The sequence below is a fragment of the Notothenia rossii genome (genome assembly GCF_949606895.1).
Source record: "Notothenia rossii genome assembly, chromosome: 4".
Classification (NCBI taxonomy): Eukaryota; Metazoa; Chordata; class Actinopteri; order Perciformes; family Nototheniidae; genus Notothenia; species Notothenia rossii.
Genome location: NC_136902.1, coordinates 91,005,908 through 91,027,749, shown reverse-complemented (window position 1 = coordinate 91,027,749; position 21,842 = coordinate 91,005,908). Strand labels below are relative to the sequence as shown.

The following is a 21,842-nucleotide window of genomic DNA, read 5'->3' as shown; positions in this document are numbered from 1 at the left end:
ACTGCACCTTACTCACGAGACGTAAAAAAAAAGAAATGGGTGGGAGGCGAACACAGTAACCACTCCGCCAACGCCACTGTCACCCCGTCGTGCGGGCCGGATGAGAATGTCTGGCGGGCCGGATGTGGCCCGCGGGCCGCCAGTTGGTGGTCACTGCTGTAGCGAGTAAAACTAACACAGAAAATACCTCCCCAAAACGCCTCGTTGGAGATACGTCACTCTCCATTGATTCTTCCGGGTAACTCATGATGTCATGCGTTACCCGGAACCAAATGGACCAATCCGTGGAGCCGTTACGTTACGTCCGCGGAGCCGTTACGTTAAGCCCCCGCTGATTGGTCCAAATTGACCAATCCACGGACTTCCTCACACACACACTCAGTGCATGCAGCTCTGCTGATCTCTCCTCCCTGGCTGCAGGCTGATAACAGACAGTTGGGATCGCGGCGAAATTCTCTCTGCAGACCCATTCTCTCTGCAGACCCATTCTCTCTGCAGACCCATTCTCTCAGCGTTTATCAACCTTTCTCTTACTCAATATCAAGCCACACTTATTGTTTTTACTTCGGCTGTGACTTTGTGTGTGCTCAGGATGAGTTTGGCTGTGTTTCGCTGTGTATCACTAAACAAGGAAACCACACCTCCACAGAGCTCAGCGCGATTCACAACGTCCCGACCAATCAGAGCACACTACTCACAGGGAGGGTGGGGGCTGGAGCTACTGGAGCTACAACGAGCCGTTAAAGGCAGAGAGTGAAATTCAGTGAATACACGTAGTTTACAGAGATGCTGTTTGAGAAACCAATGTGAGTTTGGAAAATTGCACAATATAAATCTATTCTAGTAGACCTCAACAATGGAACTATGATCAGTGGAAATGGCCATGAAATGGGACCTTTTTCAAATCTAAAAATTCTCACTTTTTCTCAAAAAAATTCAGTTTGAATTTGAACAATACTCCTCAAACCCTAACCCACTTGTAGGGCTCTTGGTTATCTGCATGTGTAAATGAATGTGTCTCTGTGTGCAGGCTAACCTGGATGAGCAGCAGATGTCCTCCAACATGCTGGTCAGAGCTCTGATGACATGCATCTGTCAGTCAGCCATCATCTGTGAGTTATCCGCATGTTCCCTGCAGATATTACGCATTCAATCAAATCAGAATGACCTCGTAAACTGCGCCATGCCAGTCCCGTTAATGAGGTTTTGTTTCCTGCAGATGAGACCCCGAACAAGGTGGACGCCTCTAAGATCAGCAAGAGAGCGAAGGTCCTGCAGAAATACCTGAGTGACGACAAGAAGGAGCTGCAGGCTCTCTACGCTCTGCAGGCGCTGATGGTGGAGCTGGAGCAGCCGGCCAGTGAGTGACTTCTTAACATCCTTTAGAGCAGCGGTGTCCAAACTTTTTTCACCGAGGGCCACGAACAGAAAATATTCGAAGGGCTGTGCCGCTATATATCGCCTCATAAGTTCAGTTATAAGTTTGAGAAATCAATCAAATGTAGGGAAATTATTCCTTTTAAAAGTTTCAGCGGACCTGCAGGGAGTTTGTTCCAGATATTTGGAGCGTAATAACTGAACGCTGCTTCTCCATTTTTAGTTCTGACTGTTGTAGTATGTGTTAGGCTTTATAATTGGTTTAATATGGGAGGCAGTGGAATAGTGCGTAGGTGTTGTGATCAGGTTCAAACCCCACTGCAGTCAGCATGTCGTAGTGTCCCTGAGACGCTTCACCCCAAAGTGCTCCTGTGGGGATTGTCCACAGTACTGAGTATGTGAGGCGCTTTGGATGAAAGCGTCTAACATGTAATGTAATATAGTTTAAATAGTCAATGAGTAATGTATTAACGTCTCTCGTGTTTCCCCTCTCCTTCAGACCTGCTGCGGATGTTCTTCGACAGCCTTTACGACGAGGACGTGATCAAAGAAGAAGCTTTCTACAAGTGGGAGTCGAGCAAAGACCCGGCGGAGCAGCAGGGGAAAGGCGTGGCTCTAAAGTCCGTCACCGCTTTCTTCACGTGGCTCCGAGAGGCCGAGGATGAAGACGAGTCCGACAACAGCTAGAGGAGGAAGACGCTCCGTGGAGGATTCAGAAGAGAAAACCCTGAATCAGCAAAATCCTTCTGCATAAACAGAAACACACAAAAAAGCAAGAAAAAAAAAAAATTCTTCAACTGGGAGAGATTGTATTACGGATCGAACACTCGATCAGTTATTTTTTTTGGTTTCCTTTATTTTATTTTTGTTCCCTTTTTTGCGCAACTGAATGTCTTTTTTGGAAATAAATAGAGCGAGTAGAAGAGCGAGAGAAAAGCCGCCAGAGAAGACGCCGTTTCCTTCAGTATTTCTTTGAAGTTAACCTGTTTTTTTCCAAATGGCTGGTTTTTCCTCGCCACGGTCAAACACTATTCAAGACACTTTGCTTAATGACAGATATATTCAAAAAAAAAAAAAAAAAAAAAAACTTTAAAAGGCTGTTCACATTTATATTTTTGATGACTTCATCGTGTGAGCGGCAGCATCACATCGATCGGTATTGGATCTACACGACCAAGCGCTAGTGTAGACGGTTAGCTTTCCCTTTCATCTTGTTCCCGTGTTGGATGGTTGGAGTGAGCGTTTTGTAATAAAATTAAAAAAACTACAAAGAAGAGTGGCGAGCGCTGTCGAACGGACGTTTCAGACGGACGGACGTTTCAGACGGACGGTTTGTGGACGTGACGACAGATTTCACGCAGACTTTACGAGTGGGAGGCGATGAACTTTGACCATTTTTTGCTGCTGGGGGGTGACGATGCTTCCCTGACGCCCCAAAAAAACACCAAACCATGTGTCTGTTATACTCCTGCGCTTCAAAACACAAACTGTGGACTGAGAGAAAGAAAACACGCTCCTGCAAAGCCTGTCGTCGGATTTTTTAAAATATGAGAAAAATGTACACGGACAAAAAATCCACTTCAATAAAACCCCCAAAAAAAAGCTCAACAGTTCGGATCCTAAAGCCTTTCTGCTTCCTCCAGTGGAAACGCATTTCAGGAGAGTTCTGTAAATATATAAATGGCTTCTGTTTTTTCAAAGAAAAAATGCTAACGTATCGCCATGTGATTCCCCCGAAACAAGTGGCAGTCTTTATCCCTCCTGTATTTATATTTTTCTCTCCTCGGCCGGCAGAAGGGGCTTGTATAATTATCGAACCCCCAAGTCATTGATTACAATTTAATTGAACATTTGTAAATACTTTTTTGCTTTACTTTATTAAAAAGATATTTAATTAAAGTAAAATGAATGCCTCTTTTCACATCCAAAAACTGGAAGAGATAATAAAGATTGTTGCCAATAAAAGAAAAAAATGTCTTCCTTTGCTTTTTATTAAGACTCTTGAATCCTAAACACTACGATCACTTTTGTTGTATATTATCACTTTGTTTTATGTACCTTTTTTTTTCTCATGTTGGCTTTTTTTCAAAAAAATCACAAAATTCTCACTTTTTCTCAAAATGTTTTTTTTTTGTTGAAAATCTCAAAATTCTGACATTTTCTCAAAATTATCACTTTCTCAAAATCTCAAAAAAATCTGTTAGTGCATTTTCTGAATCTGAGGAGTTTTCTCATCCCTATGATTTAAGAGAAATTGATAATATGTAGTCTAAAGTCAAGGGAATATAGTTGCTTAGCTTTTTTTGTGTGTGTGCCCCCCTAACACTGACTTTGGACCCCCCCCTGAAAATGAAATTAAAAGTTTATGATTAAACGATTTATTGGCTGACGGAATAGGCGTAACTAACGCTATTTGTCATTCTAGTTGGATCCATTAGAGCAGGGGTCTCCAACACGTTGATCGCGAGCTACCGGTAGCTCGCAAGCCCTCGATAAGTAGCTCGCCAAGCAAACGTAAAAAATACACACAAAAAAAAGGAAATGTAATTAAAATAATCTACCCTATGCATAAACGAATGACACAATGAATATCGACCAATCACGTTCTCATGTTCTTGCAACAGTTAAAAAGGGGAGTGATTAGTCAAATTGAATAAATAGAAAGAAATAATGCTAACTAGGTAACATAAGATAAGAATGAACAAGTTTAAATGATTTGTTATTGGTTGTTATATTCTAAAGATGTTTGGATTATTGAAAAGTATACAGCTCCCTTTCGAGTGTTGAGAGCTGTATCCATACATTCATTTTGTGCTCAAAATGCACCAGATTGATGCATTTCACTTCAACATTTAAGAAAATATCGTCCCGGGGAAGCATGCCCCCGGACCCCCCTAGAGGACGTGAGGTCCACCCCCAAATAAAGCAGGTTCAAATAATTAAATTGAATACATTTTCTTTCAGTAAACACTGAAAACGGGTCCCAGAGACCCAAACAACACACAAACTCTGCATTAGAGCATACAAACTAACTATAAGTTTCTGAAATACATGTGTACTGAAACAAATACCAATGCATGTATTTCATTGTTTTCTTATGTGCAATTACTTCATACTGTCTTTGTCTTTTTCGTCCTGCATTTATTGTGCCCCCCTCAGAAAAATAACTGGCCCCAGCCTGGCCCCCCCACTCAAATTGGTCTAGAACCGCCACTGTGACCAGGAAAAAAAAAATTGAAAAAGAGAAATGTCCAGCGAGGCGTTCTGGGGCAGCATAGACAGGTCTTCTCTCTGTTAGAGTTTTACTCGCTACAGGGTGCACTTTGAGGGTTTGTGACTCTGCAGACCGTTCACATGCAGAAAAAGCTACATAACACACAAGGGGACGGGTAATAACCAGAAAAGCATGACATGGGACCTTTAAATACAGATTAAAAGCAGTTCTGAAGAGAGTTTTGATTTTGTTAAAAAGGTGCAAAAACAATCTAAAAGGGTTTTGATCAGGGCAATTTCCGGGGTATACCTTAATCCACTGAGATTTAACCTAATGAAAACGTGCATTATTCATTATATAACCAAAACAACTCTTACAAGATGAGACCTGAACACATTGTGTTGTATTCTGAGCTTCGTTCATTTTATAAACGTCACGCACAGTGCTGGACCTCTTGGGGATTTCCAGAAAAACTTCCTCAAACCTTCACTTTAAGGTCCGGACACACCAAACTGACACCAAAGAACACGTCCCGACGGACCCGACTGTTGTGTGTCGCCTCGAGTCAACAGTCGCACTGGAACCATAGACTGTATATTTAAGCAATAGCTCACGACAGGCCGTGGTATATGCTCATTATATCACAGCTAAGGGGCGTGGTTCGGCCCGACGCGAAGCGGAGGGTCGACAAACCCCTTAGCTGTGATATAATGAGCATATATCACGGCCTGAAGTGAGCTATTGCTTTTATAAAACGGTTACCAAGTGTGTCGATATGAAAGAAAAATACATACTCTAATTTAAATAGTTTTTATTCGTAAATAATGATGTTCAAAATAAAATAGTCCCTCCGTTGCCTTCTACACAAAACATAGTGCAAGGCGGTTGCTATGCAACAACACTAACAGCAAGCGAACATATTAGACAGAGAACGTTGATCCATTATTTGGCTGTTTATTTACATTAATGTGTATGTTGCTGTTTATTGTGCATCCACTGAAAAACTGTCCAGCATCAGTAGCATTGCTTACGTGGTCACTTGTATAGGTTGAGGTTGGTCGAGGCTGTTGCTTGGCGTGGCGAGAATATTGCTCCACTTTCTCCGGTCCCCGAGATTGGGCTTCCAGTAAGTCTGGAGAGAGCTTTTGCACCTGTGGCCACTAACGGTCATAATTTCTCTGCTTTGTTTCAAGACCCGCATCAAAAAGCTTTTGAATGGTGGTACTTTTCCAGTTGGTCTACCTGCTCTTCACGTAGCTCTGCATGTCGTAGTTTAGGTGCTTTTTTTTCTGGAGATAGGCACTGCTCAATCCACTCCTCAATACTATAGTAAGACCCCCCCCGGAGGTCGAAGTTAATCTTAAATGTTTCCATTTTATGCTTTGTAAGTTTGTTTCGTAACGGAAGAAATTTAAATATATTTATAAAACTGACAAGTCAAAATCAAGCAATCTGATTGGTCGATAGCGTTTTTGCGGACCTCTTTGATTACAGATTTGAAAACATCGTTGCTTGCTTTAAAAGTAGCACAATTCATTATGTTAAACCGTCAAAAGTATCTAGATATCCCTGCCCTAATGCCAAAGGAACAGCACACTGAATATGTTTTGCCGTTTGATGTCTATGTCTGGACCGCTGCGTCAAAAAGGAGGGCTTCTGCCCCGTTACTTCTCCGCTGCTTTCTTGTTCCAGTAGGCAGTTTGCTTTTCAGCCCAACGGTATACTGTTTTTCTCAGACGCGGAGGGATACTGACTTGTTGTGAAAAGTAATTTACAATTCTACCCGTGGTATACGCTCAGTATATCACGGCTAAGAACCAATCAGATTGCTTGATTTGACTTGTCCGTTTTATAAAACTGGAATACACTGCAGACTTCAGTCGACGGCCAGTAGGACGTACGCACTGCGCATGCGTGAGTGGCAATAACTCTCCTTACCAGAAGGCGGCGGTAGTGTGTATTCGTCATTCAAAAGAGGTAACCGGAAGACAGACTGCGTGATATATACAAACAACAAATAGCATGTGCGTTCAACTTTCACTCTCTTCCATCTCAGACTGCTTCACATAACGACTTATAATCGAAAACATGTGCAGTGTGGCACTGGCGGTATCAGCCCTTGGCCTGTTGCTTGTAGAAGCAGATAGCAAGAGGCGGAAGCGCACAATTAAGAGAAACCGCACTAAATGGGTGAGATCATGGATACGACAGCGAGAAGCTCATGGGGCTTTCCCGAACCTGTGTGGAGAGCTGGAGTTAAATGAAATCCCAGATTTCAAAGATTTTGCTCGGCTTTTTCCTGTTCAGTTCCACACGTTGAAGGAACTCATCACTCCACTCATCCAGAGGGAAAACACCAACTACCGGGACTGTATCTCCGTGGGGGAACGTCTGATGGTTACGCTGCGATTTTTGGCAACAGGTATGCAAGCTAAAGCTATATTTAAAATTGCAGCACTTTGTATATTATTGTATATTATGCTTTAGGTGACTAATTTCAATTGATGTTGACACCATCTCACAACACTCCTAAAATAACATTAGTTTCTGAAGCACAATTTTAAATGTATGCTGTTTAAAATCTCAAATTAGATCTATTGTCCATCTATATTTTGATTTTAATGTAAAGTGTCCATAATCAAAGAGTCATTCGAAGTCAATCAAATACTTATTTCACTTCAGGGTGATAGCAGGACACCCCATCTAGTCACTCAGAGAGAATCAGGACAATCTGATGCAGAGTTTCAAAATAAAAGACCTTTGAATTCTCATATTAGCTATCATCCCTCTGTTTTTAGATAAGAATAAAACAAGAACTATCCAGTATCAAAGACTTATTTCATTCCAGGGTGATAGCAGGACACCCCATCTAATCACTCAGAGAGAATCTGGACAATCTGATGTACAGTTTCAAAAGAAAAGACCTTTGAAGTCTCATGAGCTGCTATCGTCCTTCTGTTTGTATCCAACAGTTAAAGTGTTCGAATTACATTGAACCAGAATTGTCCCCCTCTTTTCTTTAACAGTGAAGAAAATTGGATATGTTAATGATATTTTGACCGCAAAACTCAAAATGTCCCCGGTTTTAATTTTGAAAATCTGGTCACCTTATACTAGTGTAAGTACAAAACCAAATGTACTTAAAGTACCGAAAGTACTGCTTGGTAGATTGAGAATTTACCAAGGTATCAATAAAGTTGTATCTTAACCTATATAATAATGCATGATAAAATATTTCATTATTATATTTTGTATCATGAATCTGAATCTTCATAGTAACTAAAGTAATCAACTATCTTGTAAACTATAACGTGTAGTTGTGTAGCTAATGAGCTTTTTGTTCGGCTGCTTGTGTAGATAAGTCTTTATGTGTTTGTTAATATTTGCAGGGGAAAGCTTCAGGAGCCTTTCCGACCAGTTCCGAGTGGGAGTGTCAACGATACGGCAGTTAGTTCCTGAGACCTGTACAGCCATCTACGAGGTTTTAAAAGAGAAATACCTGAAGGTATGTGTGGATACTGATTGGTCTTACTGTGCAATCTCTATGTAACACAGTGAGGCCTGTAGGCATTGGAACAGCAAAGGTTCTATATATGCTCTATATGAAACATCGGTCTTAAAAAAATATATGTTTTTTGTTTTTCAGTGCCCGGACACAGTGGAAGAGTGGCAGCAAGTAGCTGATGGGTTCCAGGCTCAGTGGGACTTCCCAAACTGCCTAGGTGCCCTGGATGGGAAACACATCAACACCCGTCCCACATTTTCCATGGTGCTAATGGCACTGGTCGACAGCAACTACAAGTTCTTGAATGTAGATGTCGGTTGTAACGGGAGGATTTCAGAAGGTGGTGTGTTTGGTGGATGCTCCCTGCAGGATGCCCTGGAGCTTAGGACATCCAACATCCCTGCACCTGCCCCCCCTCCTGCTTCTGACCAGGCGGTTTGTTACTCCATTGTGGCAGACGAGGCATTTCCCCTGAAGGAGTACCTCATGACGCCCTATCCGAACCAGAGGCTAGCTGTAGAGCAACGCATCTTTAATTACAGGCTGTCGCGGGCTCGGAGGGTGGTAGAAAATGCCTTTGGCCTCCTAGCCAACCGTTTTTGGGTCTTTCTAACTACCATAAACATTCAAGACACTGCCAAAGTGGAGGGCATTGTTTTGGCTTGCTGTGCTCTGCACAACTTCCTGCTCACAGAGAACTGTAGCGTATACATGGCGGGAGTTGTTGACCAGGAAGGACCCGATCATGACACTGTCCCCGGAAGATGGAGACAAGACCCTGACCTACGGCAGGCCACCCTGCCACACACCACCAATGCTTCAGCTCGAGCCAAGCAGCACAGGGATGAACTATGCCAATATTGTAACAGTATCGGTGCAGTGCCTTTTCAGTGGGATAAGATATAGCAAATATGTGTGCCTATCCTGCTATTTATGTTTATTCTTTTAATCACACAGCGTTAAGAAAAAATAAAAATGTGCCTACATATCTGTCAGTTACAGTCCTAGCATTATTATTGGTTTAACTACTAAAACATTTGAAAATGACCATCTTGGACAGCTACAACATTAAAATACTTGAAGAAGCTATTGTCCACCTCATGCAGGAAGTGTGGCAGCAAATTACGTGGCAACTGCCGCAGTCTGTGTTCAAAGGTTTTTGAGTAGGCCGCGATGTCGTCATTATGTTCGACCTTCAAAGTTAAATGTTCCAGGGCCACCTCACTGACGGACTCATCCAGCATCTTCCTGCCGCGCTTCACCCGAGGCCTTGGAGTGCTTGAGTGACTGAGTGTGCCTGGCCCCTCTCCGAGCGGTGCCGGTGTGGACTCAGTTCCACAGATGGTGGATTCTGCCAGGGGAGTGCAGGGCCTTGACTCACCATCAGAGAGGAAGGGCTCCTCAGGGGTGCTGGTCTAGGTTTCACTGCTGGTGCCATCGGAGGGTGGTTCTGCAGCCTTAAACATTTAAAATAAATTCACAATTAGTTTGATTTAATACCATGGATTCTTAAAACGGTTTACTTAGCATTCATAACAAAACAATTCCCTGAAATGTGTGTGCCATTCGTTCGGGGTGTGGTCAAGTGTGAGAGGCACATTGTAGACAAACTGTGATGGCTCTATTCAGATGCTAAAGACATACTTCTACACAGACTGTGGAAGATAATGGGAGAATGAAGAAACCGTCACGTGAATTTCATAAGCTACCCAGCAGTATATAATCAATCACCTCAATGACTTGATAATCAATCGTGTTGATCGTCGCCTACCATGCCGTGAACTATGCCGCGAGAGAAGTAACGTGACACTCTCGTCGCCACCCCTCTCGTCTGAGAAGCTACGTGACGTCTGCATCTCAAGTTACTTTACTTTGGTAGTTATCACCAAATAACCAAGTAATGTTAGTCAGTATTTCAAGCTAGACTCTATCCCATTATAGTTTTGGTATTCAAATAATGTTACACCTCTCGTATGCCCTGAACGCCAAAACAACCACAAACAAGAATATATATTTTTTATTATCAAAATGATAAGCTGAAAAAACAGGAGAAGCCTGTCTTCCTTTAGTCTCCAGGGCCCAGGAGTTCAAAACTTTAATCTCAATCAGATCCGATCCGATTTTGAAATCCCATTTGTTGTGATCCAGGATCAGACAAATTGGCCAGATTTTGTCCCTGGAGTTCAAAGCAATTCAGGATAGGATCAGCCTGATCCAGATTACGATTTTTCAAGATGACTAGATCTTGAATATCAGCGCTTTAATCCTACCGATCGCCATCTAGTGGACAGGAAAAATAATACAAGGAAGACAAGAGACCACATTGCAGAGACATCTATAATGTCTAATTATATTTTTTTATTTGAAAGGGGATGACAGATGATGGACTTTTTTTTTGTTGAAAATATTTTTACTTTAATCTAAATTACATTTGTGATTGACAATCTTTGCTGTGATACTTTCATGAGCATAAACATTTATGTCATCAACATTTGGTTGAAAACAAAATAGGCCACCACAAACGTGAGCAAAAATGGAAAAAATAAAATGTATTTCCCATGAAGGCTAAAAATGGTGTATTATTTCAGTTAACAAACTTTGCCATCTTATTTAAATTGAAACATATTTTAAAATAAATTGTACAATATATTTTGCTCTGTAATCCACTGGAAATCCACCCCTTTGGTGGGATCAGGGTAATCCAGTTTTTTGGGATCAAACTGATCCCAGTCCTGTGTTGTCGGTTTGAACTACCCATTTTGAAGATTTGATCCAGATTAAAGCTTGGATTGGATTTCCTGATCTGATCGGATATGAAAGTGATCCTAATCCTGTTTTTTGGTTTTGAACTCCCCAAAATCTAAATCTGATCTGATCAGATAGGGATTAAAAGTGTTGAACTCCTGGGCTCCAGTCGCAATTTTTTTTTTACGGAGACTGAGCGGAAAAAAATTGCGAGAGCGGTGTGGGACACCGATTCCGTAATTGACTTTTTGTAATACATTATCTATATGAAAAGTTTTTTGAAGCCGCCATTTTATCTGGGAGTCCCAGCAGCTTCTACTGAAGCCAGTCCCCAACTCCGGGGACTTCCGGCCGGGGACTTCAGGTGGCAGTATACGCCGTGAAGTTGTTTGCGGCCTGCCAGTAAACCCAAAGCAGAAGAAGACGAAGTGACGTCAGCGGCTTGATTTGCGTAATCTTCTCACAGGGAAAAGTACTCCAGTGTGGACGCGATTGGTAATAATTGCTGGGGCACTAAGTACGGCAAAGTACACCAAGTACTTTGCCGTACTTAGTGCCCCGTCAATTATTATGGTGTGAAAGCGGCTATTGCCCCTATATGGTTTACATAAAAAGCATTAGCCCTTTTCAATGTATTTTTGTTTATTTTGTGTTTAAATGTTATTGCCTCTTTTTGATTAGTTTATTTTGGGTTTTTTCATGCACCTGCTCCTACGGGTAGATTGTGAAATATCTGAAAGCCAGGTTGTATTGTTCTTGTAGATGTTTCAATTGTTTGTTATGTTTCAACGTAGGAGAGGTTTTCCTATGTTTCTCATGAAAAATGATGTCCAAGGAGCGTAGGGTTTGGGAGTTATGGCAGGTTTAAAGAAAAAAAAATTGGGCGAATTTCAAGCTGTCTTCCACTCTGTTTTGAGATCAAAGCACTTTAGACTTAACACACACTAATGTTAAAATCTGAAGAAGGCCTCTATACCAAGCTCCAAACTAAGTTAAATATCTCAAAAAGTGTAAAAGATATGAATAATTTGAATAACATTTGAAGCCCTGAAGGTCTTGTGAGCATTTTAAAGTTGGAATGAAGTCTCTAGCTGAAAGTATGTGGAAGGATTAGCATTTGGCGCTAGATGTAGGTAAAAGAGGATTTGAAGGCATCTCCCATTGAGTTCCATGTTAAAAAAAGAGTTTAAAAAGCTGAATATTTCAAAAAGTGTAACATATTCATCATGTGCTGAAAAGGCTGAATATTTTTGATATTTGAATGGTTTCTGTAGCTGAAAGTATGCTGAAGTTATTGGACGGCAAAATATTGGTTGAAATAATAAGAAAAAGATGATTAAAGATTTGAAGAGCTATAGTGGCACAGCATTCCACTAATAACAACAAGGACATACAGAACATGAATCCCTTTATCGTCCCGCACCAGGGAAATTGCAGGTATTCAACACGGCAGAAGTTCAGTGCAGATTAAGTAAAAAGAGAAGATTAACCTATTATTTTAAAAGAAATGAGGCACACGTTGTGAATAATAAAGAAAAATCGAAGGAACCCTTAATCGTTCAACAGATAATAAAAACACAATAAGTAAAAACGAACAACATGTCTTGTATATCTCAGCATTATGCTAGTTGCTAATGCTAACAGACAGCTTTAGATAACTAACGTTTTATTTTCTGCAGAACTCGTACACAACAAGGAATAGTGAATGTGGAATATGTTTCCTCATTCAAAAATATTAAAGGATGTGTAATGGCTGCTCAGTTACGACTCCATTTTGGTTTAAATGTGTCATGATCAGTTTTATTTTGGAAAGTGTTCACCCCCCATGTTATGATACATTTTGTTAAAAGAAAAAGAAAAAACGTTTTTAATAATTTAGTTTTTGGGAGAAGGGGTGGGATTAATAAGTGTACACAAAAAAAATCATTTGTGAACTTTGTGATTAGGCTTGCTGGTATTTAAGTTCTGCTTGTTTTGCAGCTGTTCTCAGATCCTTGATGTGCCAAGTTGAGTTTTTTGGTTTTGGTGTTGGTTTTTTGGCCTTGCTTTCCTGACAATAAACCATTTTCTGCAAAGTACCTTGTGCTGCACTTGGGTCCTAACTGCCTTCCTTACCCCGCCTTGTCAAAGCGTTCACATTGAAACTCTTTAACTAAAAGTACCTGAATATATTTGAGTTGACTTAATAAGCCATTTTAATTGTACTGTAATCAATAGGTACATGTAGCATTTAATCCAATTATTGAAGTTCTTGAAAATTGTAAGTTTTGAGTTGATTAACTTAAAATACTTGCAGCAATCAGTTGCCCTCATTTTTTTGAGTTACAGTTTACATGTACATTTCTTCCATACTTCACTTTAAGTACTAATACTGCCGTTTACGTAGTATTTGTTGTTGCATGCTGTATGCAGACAATTACAACTTTACACCTCAAACTGTGACCATTTGCTCTTCCCTATATCTGTTGTGCAAAGGATTGTGGGTCAGAAGTAAAAGTACTATCACTTTTTAAACATTTTATTAAATTAAATGTGCAGAGGGAACAAATGCCTTTTTTTATTGGAAACAATTATAGAAAAAAGTATTTTTATAAAGATATACTTTATTTTCGGTAACACAGAATTATTTGGATTATTATTTGGATTATTTAATCTAAAACAAACAATCTTTTGAAACCAATGTAATGATGGTGTGCGAGTTATTATAGTATATAGTATAATGTGTAGTTCTAGCACCCCATAGGACCTAGAACATGTGGAGTTGTGTTCATTTTAAACAAAGGAAGTGTTTTACATGTGGCCCTCTGTCAAAGACTCCAGGATGAAAGTGCAGATGCAGTTCAGGCAGAAAGCCACCAGGTGGCAGATCAGCCTGAACACAAGCTGGAGGGAAAGGGAAGTCATGGGTATCCACGGGTTATTTATTACAAATAATATCCAGTTACAAATGATTAAAAAGGGTTACAATGAATAAATTGTAAAGCAAAATCAATGATGAATATCTAAAAAGGTATAAATGCAAAAAACAGGACTTTTATTTCAAAGTTGTCCTCACTTAAACAGTTCATACAATATATCAGTTGTATCCCCTTGTTTATAATATTATCACCTCCCCAACCTTTTGAGGGGTACTTGACTTTATGAACGGGGGGTGGGGGGGTGCGCTAGTGAGCACGCTCATGAACTGTTCGCCCGTGCCTCACAGCAAGGTTACTGTGCGGAGCGCATAAAGCAGACCCTTCGCGCGATAGCGAGGGGTAGAGCGAGGGATCGCAGATGCCATTGTGGTCGAGGACGTATTAAAAAAATTAAAGCTAAATGGCTCACGAATTATACTTTTGCGGCCGTTAATATACCTGGGCGGCCCGCCCAAGTAAAGTATATGTGAAACCCTGCTATCTTACCAGTTCTTATGCAACTCGCAAATATCTCTCTCTCTCTTCTCTCTTTTCTATCTCTCTCTTTCTCTTTTCTCTCTCTCTCTCTCTCTTTCTCTCTCACTCACTCTCTCTCTCTCTCTCTCTCTCTCTCTCTCTCTCTCTCTCTCTCTCTCTCTCTCTCTCTCTCTCAATGTTGGTGAGCATGCGTCTTTTTTCAAATGATCCGGTGCTCCTTTTTTGGTGGGGTGTGTGCAGCCCTGCTTATAAGGATGTCACAAGGAAAACGTCATTCTTGTCATGTTTATGAAGCCACCCACCTGCCTCTATATCCGCGCTGGCTTAGCTCAGTGGTTACTTCGAACAACAAGCAATCTCGAATTCTTCCTGTTCTCTGTCTCCTCGCGGGATCGAACCACGGGCGCTGTTCAGTGTTTTCTGTCTTCCTGGTCTAATGCTGTCGTCAATGTAAAGGATTCTCATCAATACCAACATTTTACTTTCAAAATATGTCTCAATTTGGACATTAAAATAGTAAAGACTTGAATCAGTGAAGCAAAGTTGCTTTGAAATAATATTTCATGTAGATGTTGATTTTGTTTCAGTAAATTCAATTGTATTAAACTAAATAATTCCATATACCGTGCCATGCCATTTTAAGGTAAATATACTTTCCCTCGACCAAGCATAAAAACATAAATGTTTGGAAAGAGAAGTCTTATATTTGTTATTTAATATTTCCTTTCTTTATGGTCACATGTTTGTTTGGTTAGGCATTTATTCTAGGCTACATGCAATTGTAATTTGTAGTCCTCCATATTTTTATCCACGATGCATTTCTGGAAAGGAAAAAATATAAATTTCCCTCATTCATTAATAAAGGTTCATCTTCTTCTTCCTTATATGGATGTCACAAGCAACGCGTCATTCTTATCGTGTTTATAAAGCCACCCATAGAGTGGAGTGCTGCGCTGGTTTAGCTCAGTGGTTACTTCGAACGTTCACTGTTCTCTGTCTCCTCGCGGGATCGAACCACGGGCGCTGTCCAGTGTTTTCTGTCATGCTGTCGTCATGTAAAGGATTCTCATCAATACCAACATTTTACTTTCAAAATATGTCTCAATTTGGGCATTCAAATAGTAAAGACTTGAATCAGGGAAGCAAAATTGCTTTGAAAGAATATTTAATGTAGATGTTGATTTTGTTTCAGTAAATTAAATTGTATTAAACTAAATCATTTCATACCGTGCCATGTCATTTTAAGGTAAATATACTTTCCCTCGACCAAACATAAAAACATAAATGTTTGGAAAGAAAAGTCTTATCTTTTTTGTTTAATATTTCCTTTCTTTATAGTCACATGTGTATTTGGTTTTGCATTTATTCTAGGCTACATGCAATTGTCATTTGTAGTCCTCCATATTTTTATCCACGATGCATTTCTGGACAGTAAAAACTATTAATTTCCCCCATTCATTAATAAAGGTTAATCTTCTTCTTCTTCTTCCTTATATGGATGTCACAATCAACGCGTCATTCTTATCGTGTTTATAAAGCCACCCATAGAGTGGAGTGCTGCGCTGGTTTAGCTCAGTGGTTACTTCAAACGTTGACTGTTCTGTGTCTCCTCGCGGGATCGAACCACGGGCGCTGTCCAGTGTTTTCTGTCTTCCTGGTCTCATGCTGTCGTCATGTAAAGGATTCTCATCGATTCCCACATTTTAGCCCACTTTCAAAAACGGTCTCAGTTTGTATATTACAATAGCAAAGACTTTAATCAGTGAAGCAAAATTGCTCTGAAAGACTAACGTTGATGTTGATTTTGTTTCAGTAAATGACATTGTATTACACGAATTAATTCCATAACGTGCCATGTCATTTTACAGTAAATACATTTCCCACGGCCAAACATAGACATACATGTTGGCAAAGAAAAGTCTTGCATGTTTTCTTTATTTATTTATTTCTCGATAGTCATGTGTTTATTTGGTTTTGTATTTATTTTATCCAAGCATTTGTCACTTTTTGTTCTCAATGTTCTTTATCCACGATTGCAGTTATTGACTGGAAGAAAGATTCATTTCCTTTTATTCCTTGCTACGTCTCAAGCAACATGTCATTCTTGTCATGTTTATAAAGCCACCCACCTGCCTGAACATCTGCGCCGGCTTAGCTCAGTGGTTACTTCGAACAACAATTCATCTCCAGAATTCGTCCTGTTCTCTGTCTCCTCGCGGGATCGAACCACGGGCGCTGTCCAGTGTTTTCTGTCCCTCTGGTCACACATGCTGTCGTCATGTAAAGGATTCTCATCAATACCAACATTTTACTTTCAAAACTGTCTCAGTATGGACATTCAAATAGTGAATACTTGAATCAGTGAAGCAAAGTTGCTTTGAAAGAATATCTAATGCAGTGGTTTTCAACCTGTGGTACGGCTCCCACTAGTGGTACGCGGAGGAATCTGAAATATAAAAATAAATAAATAAAAGACCTGGAGAAGGACCCGGACTGACCCGGACCTCGCCACTTCCTGGGGCCGTGGACAAAATGTTTGCTGCGCCCTCTCTCCTCGGGGGAGAGAGGGCCCCCTGTTCCCGGTGCGAATGTCACCCGGGGCGGACTGTCCTCCGTGCGCTCCTTTGTGAGTGCAAGCGTACAGTTTGAGCAGAATCAGAGCAGATCGCCACTATTCTGGAAGCAACTTGTCTCAAAGGGACATTGTTTTCTTTATCTTTTTTGTAAATTTTATGAATTAATTTAAATAAATTGAATCCTGAGTTTTGTTGATTGTTGAGCGTAATAGAGGAATATGATTGATATAAAAAGCCTTAGCCCTTTTCATTGTATTTTTGTTTATTTTGGGTTTTGTATACACTTGTACAAACGGGCAAGGAGTGCTACAGGAGGAAGCTGGAGAGTACTGGCCCAAAACAACACCAGGGAAGTGTGGCGTGGGATGAGAACCATCACTATGGAAACAAGACTGACTAGGTGATGGGAGGAGATCTACAGGAGGCCAATGACTTAAACCCCTTTTCAACAGGTTTGATGATGAGATTACCACCCCTCCCTCCTCCAGCTCCTCCAGCTCATCCACCTGTGACTCACCCCCTGTGACCCCCAGGGAGCCTTTCCTCCCAACTTATCCATCTCACCCCTCTTGCCCCCCCCCCCCCCCCCCCCGACCAGGGCTCTCTCTCAGCCCCACTGTGCATGCCCCCACCATCACTGCAGAGGACGTGAGGGGAGAGTTCAGCCGCCTACACTCAAGGAAGGCTGCAGGGCCTGACGGCCTCAGCCCCAGTCTGCTGAAAGGATGTGCTACTCAGCTGTGTGCAGTTTTTCGGCACATTTTCAACCTGAGCCTGGACATGATGACCGTCCCTGCCCTGTGGAAGACAACATGCCTGGTTCCTGTGCCGAAGAAGATACATCCACGCACACACAATGACTACAGACCGGTGGCTTTGTCATCACATGCCATGAAGTCGCTGGAGAGGCTGGTCCTTAAACACCTCCGTACAGTGGTCGCACCATCACTATGTTAAAAAGGTGAAAGTGCCTTTACTTCTGACCCACAATCCTTTGCACTACAGATATAGGGGAAGAGCAAAAAGTCACAGTTTGAGGTGTAAAGTTGTAATTGTCTGCATTCAACAACAAATAGTACGTGAACTGCAGTATTAGCACTTTAAGTGAAGAACAGAAAACATTAAATGTAATGGAAGGTACAATTTGTTAAAGAGTATCAAGGTGAACATTTAAATTAAAATACTTAAAATAGAGTCGTAACTGAGGAGCCAGGACACATCCTTTAATATTTGACTCTTTAGTTTAGAAGTAGGCATGGGAAAAAGATTCAGTCACTTCAAATCAATCCCACCTGCATGAGCTGCTGTAGCTCAGTGGCTAAAGCAGGCAGTCCATATGTAGATCACTGTGAGGTGTGGGTTTGATTCCCCATCCTTGTAGAACATATTCTGGGCTGTATATATATTTTTAATCTGTCTTCCCATAAAAGATAAATTAAAAAATTAAAAGTTACTTAAAGAATTTTCACAAAAATTAAGCACATGCTATAAAAAAAGAAAGCCTTTAACTGCTCCCTGCTACCTGTATTCTGTATAGGGTGTATAACTGTTAGTGTCTATTAAAAAACACAAACCAGTGAAAACTGAATAGGGGGATGAACAAAGGTTATTTTTTATTTAAAATGCAAGTCTATTTTTGTTCCTCTTGCCTTTTATCGGCACCTTGCTGCTCTGACCCTGTACGTTTCCCCGCTGTGTGACGAATAAAGGCTTTCTGATTCTGATTTCTTTGGTATGTGTGAGAGAGGGGTTTACCTGAAGAGACACGTATGTTTTTGCATTCACAACCCCAGCATCTGGGCTATACAGCGGTCCTCAACACAATGTCAGCTTTTAGCAAAGTGTACATCTGTTTTTATTCCACATATTTAAATATTATTACACCATAAAGTATTTATACTACTGTAAAGTGTATATTTACCTCCTGTTTTATCTTGTTTCATTTCTGTGTATTTCTTTTTATTCCTGCAACTTACTTGCACTAATATATTATATATTTCACTATTTTGTTGCACTATTTTAATTCAGAATCAGAAGAATCAGAATCAGAAACACATTTATTGCCAGGTAGGTTAACACATACGAGGAATTTTACTAGATGTTGTGGTGCAAAAATATAGCAGTATTTAAATAGAATATGATTGAAATCGTAGAAATAGAATTGAAATAAAAATATGTGCAGTAATTAAAAACGAAATAATTGTAAACATTGTGTGTATTAATGTAATGCATCCTTTTAAGTCTTTGTTATATTGTATGTTTCACTGTTGCAGGAGCCTAGGGATTAAGGTGTTCATTGCAAACTGCTACTACTGCTACTTGTGCAGTTTAAGGAGGGACTCATGTGTTTGTATCTGAGAATGTTTCTGGGAAATCACGTGACCAAAGAGCATCCTGTCCCCCGCCCCGACTGGTATTTAAAACAGTTTCTTCTCTCCACCTCCTCATCTTCAGTAAACAACAAAACAGGTAAGAACACTTTTAGGCAGAATTCTGAGTCAAAGTTATTTGATTTTGAAATGTTTGAAAAGACTCAGAAAACCAGTCAAAATATGGCAGCTATCTTGTAATAATAACGTATAATAATCTTTGTGTTTGACTGAGCACTTACTGGGGGTTTCACGGTCTGTGTAATGTTTAATCTGAAATGTGGACTTTTCAAAAGCTCAAATTGTGACAAAAAAGTCACATTTATTTCCTCGCAATTCCAAGTAATGCAAGAAATACAAACACTAAACCGACCAAACAATAGAAATAGTAGTACAAAATAGACCCAATTGTAAAGGTGAAGACCAAGACCATATTTTTGCACTACCCAATACCTATAGCAACCTAGTTGTAGTATAACACTGTGCCACATACTGTACTTATATCCCCGTAAATATACTGGCAGCAACTTCATTACTTTCTACTTGTTTTATCCTAATCATAATCCTATGGCTCCTTTAATGTGGCTGGCTCAGATTTCCCTGATGTTTTTGGCCAGCCCTCCAGTTTCACATTGTTTAATTTACATTATTTCGTAAACAGTCTTTTGGGTTTGTCGTTTGAATATATTTTCTTTTTTCTTCCGTCCAGAAAACTCATGGGTGCTCCTTTCTAGAGTTCCTGTAAACCAGTCACCATGGCAATGTGAGTACTAGTTCCTCAAACACACTGAAATGTTGCTTCACTACGTTACCACATTATTATTGAAACAGCTAGAAAGGATGACACAAGGTTCACTGAACATCTTGTGTGGTGTGCAAAGTGAATCAAGATGCACTTTGTTGCAGTCAAGATGGTGATGGTGGATGATTCGATCTATAATAAAACATATTATTATACTACAGATCTTACATTATCATCATAATAATATTTGTACTAAGGGTCAGTTTGACTTTATCACTTACTTTGCACTACTTATAATGCGTCCACAGTATTAGATGTCTCCTCACAAGAAAAGATAAGATAAGTAGGACTTTATTTATAAGTCTGTGCCGGAGTTACAAAGATAGAATAAATACAGCATCATAATAATACAACTGTACACTAACAGTGCAGTAAAAATAGCAAATTAAATAACTACAAGAAACATAGACGGACAATCAAAAGGAATCTAGCAGGACAAATAAAGCAGAATCTTTACTTTTGAACTACAATGCGTGCGTGATATTAATTCTGGGAGTGAAAGTCCATGCTCAAACTCTCATTTAGTTCATGAGAACTAAAGAGTTCTCATGAACTAAGTTCTGATTAACCTTTGTGGGAAAAGTACTGCGGTGTGAAAGCGCCTATAGCCATGCCTCATACTGCTCATACCCCTCTATTCCAGCCCTGTTGCAAACAGGCTGATTCTGCTTTAAATGGAACGGCTGCTGCTAGCCACGCCCCTTTGTAGCTGCTGATAGCCACGCCCCTTTGTAGCTGCTGATAGCCACGCCCCTTTGTAGTGTCACGCAGCTTTCCCCTAGAGTTTTCTACTGGGAGAAACTCAGCTAAACGCTGCAGTGATTAAATGCCATGTTATGCTCCCAACCACTTCTAGCTTTATTTCTGAAACAGTATGGAGCTCAAACCTTTCTCTCTCGCAGGGTTTAACACAAGGACATTACGTTTAGCAGGCTTGATTACTGTAATAGTGTATTTACAGGTCTCTGTAAAAAATCGGTTAGAAAACTACAACTAATCCAGAACGCCGCTGCCAGAGTCCTGACCAAAACAAAAAGAGTAGAACACATCGCCCCAGTACTCAGGTCTCTGCACTGGCTAGTAGCTTGCAGAATCGATTTTAAAATTATATTGTTAACTTATAAAGCATTAAATGGTTTGGGACCCCAATATACCAGTGGCGAGCCGTCAGGGCCCTCTAGGCCCTCTGTGAGGGCCTAAGATATTCTACAAAATAATATTTAAAAACATTAAAAAAAGATACATATTTTTTTTGTTATATTTTTCATTAGTTTTACCAAAATAACTTGATTTAATTGTATTTAAAATAACATTTCCAAAGGAATAAATCCTTCGAATCTGCCTATTCAGTTTCTGTTGGAAGGTGAAGGGTTAAATGAAAGAAGCTCGTCTCTGCGAGTTACTGTGAAGATAGGAGCTGTTGGACGTCCAGGCGGTCCAGCTGTGAATTCACAGAGGGCCCGCTATAGTAACTGAACGAGAGAGTAATGTCAAATGACAGTACAATTGACCAATCATATCTTCCCTCTAAATGGGAGGGTGTTATTATCGCGGACTTTATGACAAGTTCCGCCCGCTGTGAAACTTTTCTTGTTTCCATAGCAACAACAACTTCCTGTCAACAGCGTTAACTCGCCTTCAAAATAAAAGCATGCCAAATTACACTTAAAACATACAACTAAAACGAAAGTAACAAACACAATGCAATATCCTTTTCAATTTCAAAGAACACAAATAGGGTTATTTACAGGTGTTGTTTTGTGTGGTAGAGGGTCGCTTTCATTGATGCGTTTTGCACCCCAGGCCGTTGTTTTGATATACCGCTGAAGTATACGCTGTGACGTAATAACTCGAGGGAA

At 40.3% G+C, this 21,842-nt stretch overlaps 3 protein-coding genes across 14 annotated transcripts in view; all 3 read left to right on the top strand.

Moving 5' to 3' along the window:
* The window catches only part of LOC307036159 (eukaryotic translation initiation factor 4 gamma 1-like), a 71,712-nt gene extending 68,358 nt beyond the window's left edge, over positions 1-3,354 (top strand). For all 11 annotated transcript variants that reach the window (XM_079676232.1, XM_079676231.1, XM_079676230.1 and 8 more), the window contains 3 exons: positions 1,031-1,112; positions 1,220-1,360; positions 1,877-3,354. In XM_079676232.1, coding sequence (XP_079532358.1) covers positions 1,031-1,112; positions 1,220-1,360; positions 1,877-2,064 — 411 coding nt within the window. In that variant the 3' untranslated portion in view covers positions 2,065-3,354. The remainder of the gene's footprint in view (positions 1-1,030; positions 1,113-1,219; positions 1,361-1,876) is intronic.
* A 3,186-nt stretch (positions 3,355-6,540) lies between these two features.
* LOC307036163 (uncharacterized protein) lies at positions 6,541-9,091 on the top strand. The gene is made up of 3 exons (XM_079676239.1): positions 6,541-7,013; positions 7,981-8,096; positions 8,238-9,091. The coding sequence occupies exons 1-3, from the start codon at positions 6,680-6,682 to the stop codon at positions 9,000-9,002; spliced, it is 1,215 nt and encodes a 404-aa protein (XP_079532365.1). The 5' UTR covers positions 6,541-6,679; the 3' UTR covers positions 9,003-9,091.
* A 9,884-nt stretch (positions 9,092-18,975) lies between these two features.
* The window catches only part of LOC307036162 (uncharacterized protein), a 69,382-nt gene continuing 66,515 nt past the window's right edge, over positions 18,976-21,842 (top strand). The window contains exons 1-2 of one of the 2 annotated variants that reach the window (XM_079676238.1): positions 18,976-19,281; positions 19,891-19,944. In XM_079676238.1, the coding sequence (XP_079532364.1) occupies positions 19,937-19,944 (8 nt within the window). In that variant the 5' untranslated portion in view covers positions 18,976-19,281; positions 19,891-19,936. The remainder of the gene's footprint in view (positions 19,282-19,890; positions 19,945-21,842) is intronic. The other variant, XM_079676237.1, reaches the window with a different exon arrangement.